Genomic DNA, 6,121 nt, shown 5'->3' on the forward strand with positions numbered 1-6,121 from the left:
AGGAGGGGGGAGCAGCTGCTCCCTGAGTAGGTGTAGCTAGAAGAGGGCGTGTCCGTGCTCAGGCACCGAGCTGGTCGCTGCACTTGACAGCGCCCACCAGGGGCCGGGCAGAGACCTGCCAGGTCAGTCTGGCTCGCTTCCGTGATTCCCTGTCATAGGGTCAGCCCGCGGGGCCGCGCCTCGGCCGCCCTCCGAGCGCGCTGCCGCACACGCTGCACTCCCTGGTGCCCCAGTGGTGGCCGGTCGTGAGGATTTTGAGTCTCCAGCCACAGAGTTGTCCACACAAGGCAGAGTCCACACAAGCTCCTCTCACTTGTGACACCAGCTGCAAGTTCAGGGGGCTCCATCCCCGCCTCAGATTGGATACTTCACTAGACGGATGCTCAGAACCGAGAGCTGTTTCAGTCGTGCGTACAGTTTATTACAATGAAAGGACGTAGAGTCAAGTTGGCCAGTGGGAGGAGTGTGTAGGGTACGGTCTGGGAGGGAGCCAGACGCTTCTGGTGTCCTCTCCCTGTGGAATCAGGACGTGTTATGTTCTTAGCATAAACGTGACAACGCACACACAAGAGCTCAGGAGCTGACCAGGGAAGCCCACCCATCCCTCAGTGTCCAGAGGTTTTATTGGGGCTTCATTACGTAGGCTTGACTGATTGATCACTTGGTTGGTTGGTTGGTTGACTGGCTGGTTGGTTGGTTAACTGATTTGTTAGTTGACTGGCTGGTTGGTTGGTTAACTGATTTGTTGGTTGACTGGTGGGTTGGTTGACTGGCTGGTTGGTTGGTTAACTGATTCGTTGGTTGACTGGCTGGTTGGTTGGTTAACTGATTCGTTGGTTGACTGGCTGGTTGGTTGGTCAACTGATTAGTTGGTTGACTGGCTGGTTGGTTGGTTAACTGATTCGTTGGCTGACTGGCTGGTTGGTTGGTTAACTGATTCGTTGGTTGACTGGTGGGTTGGTTGGCTGACTGGCTGGCTGGTTGGTTGGTTGGTTGGTTGGTCAACCTCGGTCTCCAGGTGCACTGATACCGTGTAGGCAGCCCCCCCTCCAGGTCATACTGTTAGCGGAGGACAAAGGCCAGACCTCTTTTTGGATAAGGTTCAAGTCTTTCCCACATTCTGACTTAGGGCAGGGGCCCCATAACGTGTGTTGAGCAGTCTGTGAGAGCTCATCTGGGACATTTGATGAAGGACCCTTACGTCTGATTTTAAGTCTCTGCAAACTTTTTACAGGCTATGAAAAGGTAAACTTGGCCCACTACTGAAACACCAATGGTAATGGTGCTGTGCTTGTGTGTGCGCCTGCCTTGTTGACAGATGGCGATCTGGATGTGGTGTTTGCCTCTTCCTCCAAGTGTGGAAAAGACAAGACGAAATCTGTCTCCTCCACCATCTTCTTCCACTGTGACCCCTTGGTGAAGGACGGGATCCCCGAGTTCAGCCACGAGACCGCCGACTGCCAGTACCTCTTCTCCTGGTACACCTCTGCCGTGTGTCCTCTGGGGTAAGTGGGGTCCTGCCCCGTGGTGTTCCCTTAACTCCAGGAGCATTGAGGCTGTGTCCCAAGGTGAGTTGTTGAGAGGGAGAAGCTATTACCTGGGCTGTGATCACTGTTTCCTCCCAGAGAAGAGAGCCGTGTTCCCGGGAGACGAGGGCGGCCAGCGTGTCCCTGAGTCTTTGCTCCAGAAGCGCCTCTGTGCTCTCGGGGCCTTGCAGAGGATCAGAGAGGCCTTGGGGAGGCATGTTGCCCAAAGCTCGGCTTTTCTTGTTCCCTTAGTGACGAGGGTCGTGTGGCTGGGGGGTCGCCTTTCCTAGTCCTCTTGCCTTAGTCTCATGGTCAGAGGGGTTTGTCCGCTGTTGACCTCCACCTCTGGTGGATCCCGCCTCACTGTGCGGGGCTGCGAAGGCAGGGCCTCCGCCTGAGCTGGGCCTCGCTAGGCACTGGCGGTGGCGCTGGCGGTGGCTGAGTGTTGTGGCCTTCCCCGCAGGGTGGGCTTCGACAGTGAGAGCGCCGGGGACGACGCGCAGGAGCGCAAGGGACTCTCGGAGCGGAGCCAGGCCGTCGGGGCCGTCCTCAGCCTGCTGCTGGTGGCGCTCACTGGCTGCCTGCTCGCCCTGCTGCTCCATAAGAAGGAGCGACGGTAAGGAGAGGGGAGTGGGCCGGGGGACGGGCCAGTGGTTCAGAGTCGATATCTGGGCTCCTTATTTTGAGCCCGTCAGCAGCCAGAGTGTGGAAGCGGTCCCCAAAGCTGTGTTTTGTAAACGTCTGCATCCTTGTGACGATGTGTCCTGTCTGACCAGGGCTGTGGATCCTGTCAGGTCACGTGGCAGATGCTCTGCGGGCCTTGGCCTGGCCCACCTGTTCCCAGGATGTGGCTCTCTGCACGTGTCCACAGATGGACAGAGTTAAACACCTGTCACAAGCTGACTTCCTTCTGATCAGCTGGCTTGTCTGCCCTTTAAAAGGGGAGCATTTGTTAGGGACCGGCTGTGACACCTTCTCTATGGGCTCCTCTTTGCTGGTGAAAGGTCTTGTCACTCACAGGCAGCACGACTGTCCAGCAGGTTTCATGTCACACACGAATGAGGCCCAGGGCTCTGTGTGTAGTCAGCCCTGTCCAGAGCGCAGGGATGGTCCAGCTCTGGGGCTCCCTGTTGCCTCTCTCACTTGCCCGAGGAGCCAGAGGCAAGCGAGAGAGGGTCGGGGAGTGCTGACCGCAGCCATCCCGACCCTGAGAGGCTGTCAGCGGGACTCAGGATTGGGGCAGGAGGTCTGGGTGGGAGCCGGCCCTGCGTTCGTCCGTCGGCCCAGTAATCTCAGCGCAGCCCTGGGGTGGCGGGAAGGTGTGGGTCATCGTATTGACGTGAAAAAGCAGAAGGACAAATGCTGGCTCACTCACTCTGGCCCTTCTTACACCATGAAAACGGGGAGCAGGATTTGGACCCGCGTCCGTCTGGTTGTAAAGCGTCCTTCCTGCTGAGCTGGTTTACAGCCCTGCTATCGTGGGTTGAGGGAGCGCGTGCTCTTGGGGGTGCAGCCTCCCGGTAGCAGGCACTCGGGAGCTGGAGGGGGGCGCGGCTCCAGCCTGGAGTAACTTGGGTCTCCTTTCAGGGAGACGGTGATGAGCAAGCTCACCAGCTGCTGTCGAAGAAGCGCAAACGTGTCCTACAAATACTCAAAGGTAGTTCCCTGCTGAGGTCTGGGTGACTCAGCGCGCACGCGCGCGCTCGAACCGTTTTCACGCTGTTGGTCAGTGACTACGAGGAAACTGGTATCGCGGGAAGCTTGAAATGGACAGAGGGAAAATGTCCCTCTGCTCTTAACCCGAACACACTTTTTGTTCTTTTTCCTTCAAGTTTTTGTCGTCGTGGTTGCCGCTAATTTCTTACAGTGTTCAGTATTAGCTTACTTCTACTTTTTTGGCTATTCTACAAAAAAAGATGGTAATGAAAATTTCTGTGCCTCTGGCATTTAGATGGCTTCCTTAGGAGAAGTGTCTTGAAATTTAGGCCAGAGTGCCTAAATGCACTCACGGCTCTTGACTGTACTGCCAACTGCTTTCTGAAAGGCTTCCCTCAACTACAGTCATCCACGTGTCCTGCGCGCGGCCCCTCTCCCTGCTGCCCGAGGGCACCTGGAGCAGAGGGGCTCCGTCCCCCAGCACTGCCGCCTTGTCGCTGGCCGCCTTCTTGCCTCCTGACACCATCTGCCTTGGTTGGGTCTCAGCAGGAGCTGGCAGTCGCCAGCCCTCCGCTTCTCCCTGAGGAGGAACATGGGACCGTGATGGCTGTGGTGGGCTGGGAAGAGGTCCCCGACTCCGGGTGGGTCATGGAGGGAGGGGGGCAGAGGAGGCTGACGAGGTCTCAGGCGGACCCACGGTCTCTGCTGTGTCCCGGCAGGTGAACAAGGAGGAAGAGGCGGACGAGAACGAAACTGAGTGGCTGATGGAAGAGATCCAGCTGCCGTCACCGAGGCCCGGGAAGGAGGGGCAGGAAAATGGTCACATCACTACCAAGTCCGTGAAAGCCGAAGCCCTCACCTCCCTGCACGGGGACGACCAAGACAGCGAGGATGAGGTGCTGACCATCCCGGAGGTGAAAGTGCACCTGGGCAGAGGGACCGGGGCGGAGGGCGTGCAGCCACTGAGGCCCCCGCCCAGGAAGGCACTTCGGGAGCGAGCGGACGACCGGGTGGGGCTGATGAGTGGGGAGCAGGCCAGGAGGGGGAGGCCCCGGGCCGCGCAGAAGGCCGTGAGCTCCTTCCACGACGACAGCGACGAGGACCTCCTGCACATCTAGACTGCGGGGCGCGCTCGGCGCCTCCGCCGGCACCTCCAACCAAATGAGACTTTTGACTCCGTGATGCTTCTGTCATTTTTGCCTTTAACAAAAACTGTTTCAAAAGGGAAGAGTTTTGCTGATGGGGGAGAGGGTGAGGAGGTGGGTGCCGCTCTCTGTGGTCACCGGGATGGGGCATCGCTCCAGCTGCCAGAGGGCGGCGCCGGGGCCCCGTGTTCAGTCCCAAGTCCTCGCACAGAACGTGGCCGCCGGGCGCTTCCTACCGCGCCCGGGCCAGACGCGTCTGGGAACAGAGGGCTGCGTTTGCGGAAAACCCGTGCTGCTTTAGGCCCTGTAGGGTATTTGATCATTATATTTTAGCATTTAATTCTCTCCTCCTATTTATTGACTTTGACAATTACTCAGGTTTGCGAAAAAGGAAAAACACAATAACAACAACAGTTTTTTCCTGCCGGCAGGGGGTAATCTATCTGTCTGTCCCTTAGCGGGGAGGCTGCTGGGGCGCTCGGGTGGTTTCATACGAGGTTTTGAACTGCTCCACGACACGTCCTCTAAGTTAGACTCCGCCGTTCTGTCTCTTTTCCCTTTTGCTTCTGTCTCGTAAGGGCGTGTGTGTGCGTGCGCGCACACACACACACGTGTGGGTCCCTAGTGCCTGGGCTCTGGAGGGTCTGCCTGCTGTTTGCCTCTGGTCAGTAACGGCTGCAGCTTTTTGCATGACGTCTTCAATCCTAGGTGCACAGAGCACAGTTATCAGTATTTCTTTCGCCAGCTGGTGAAGTCAGACAACCCACCCAAAGATTGATTTGTGCGTGCGTGCGTGTGTGTGTGTGTGTATGTGTGTGTGAGAGAGAGAGAATGGAGTTGAGATGTCAGACTTTTTTCCGGACTTGGGGGTGTAGGTCTCACCTCTTCAGGTTCACATGATACCACCTTTACTGTGCTTACTTTTTTTTTTTTTAAGAAGAAAGTGTTTATCAACCATTCGACCTATAAGAAGCCTTAATTTGCACAGTGTGTGACTCACGGAAATTGCATGAAAGCCAGTGGGCCAGATTCTCGCTCCTAGCGTTGCACCTGGATTCCTGCTCGGTGGGGGGTGGGGAGGGGGGCGGCCAAGGCCGGCCTCTCAGTCTGCAGGACGGGAGGGCGAGACCACTGTCCTTCCCGGCTGTCGGCTCCTTTCTTGAAGTGTTTAATGAATGACCTTTCTTGCATTATAGAACTGTATATAGACTCAGTGGTATTCATATCCTGGAAAGCAAACCAGCCTAAGGGCTCCTTGCTTTGTACTCCGTTTGGCTGATGGCTTATTTGATTTCAACATGAGTGTATTTTTAAAAGTTGATTTCTTTCCTCATTTTTTTTTCAATCAAATTTACTGTAATATGAAGTATTCAACAATTTGAATAAAAGATAAATTATTAACCGGGTGTTCCTGCTTTTTCCTCACGGGAGTGAAAAGCTGCCTGGTTAGTTGCCAAGCCCAGTGCCCTCTCTGTGCCTCCTGTTACACGTCCGGATGGCAGCCGACCCTTCACGTGCAGCACGTCAGCTTTCTCTCTGGAGTCTCCCTGCGTGTAGGTGCTCACCCGAGGCCCCCAGGGCTTCTGTCAGCTTCATCCACGCCTGATTCTTCCTCCTTCCGAGAAAGGGTATTGTTACCAAAACAGCCACCGTGTGTGCAGATCCCATACTACCAGAAGGCATCCTGGTGCGCAGCCCGAGCCAACATGGGGGCAGGAGGGCTTCTCTTGCACAAATCGGGTTTCCATCTGAAATTACTGACTAGTGATGAGAGCTGCTTAGATATTAATGTGC

At 56.1% G+C, this 6,121-nt stretch overlaps 1 protein-coding gene across 2 annotated transcripts in view; it reads left to right on the forward strand.

Annotated features, from left to right (window-relative positions):
* Positions 1-5,648, forward strand: part of IGF2R (insulin like growth factor 2 receptor) — a 108,747-nt gene extending 103,099 nt beyond the window's left edge. For both annotated transcript variants that reach the window (XM_030853009.2, XM_060283282.1), the window contains 4 exons: positions 1,319-1,505; positions 1,990-2,142; positions 3,114-3,183; positions 3,902-5,648. In XM_030853009.2, the coding sequence (XP_030708869.1) occupies positions 1,319-1,505; positions 1,990-2,142; positions 3,114-3,183; positions 3,902-4,300 (809 nt within the window). In that variant the 3' untranslated portion in view covers positions 4,301-5,648. The remainder of the gene's footprint in view (positions 1-1,318; positions 1,506-1,989; positions 2,143-3,113; positions 3,184-3,901) is intronic.
* The last annotated feature ends 473 nt before the right edge of the window (positions 5,649-6,121 follow it).

The sequence above is a fragment of the Globicephala melas genome, chromosome 14, assembly GCF_963455315.2.
Source record: "Globicephala melas chromosome 14, mGloMel1.2, whole genome shotgun sequence".
In the NCBI taxonomy this organism is placed as follows: domain Eukaryota; kingdom Metazoa; phylum Chordata; class Mammalia; order Artiodactyla; family Delphinidae; genus Globicephala; species Globicephala melas.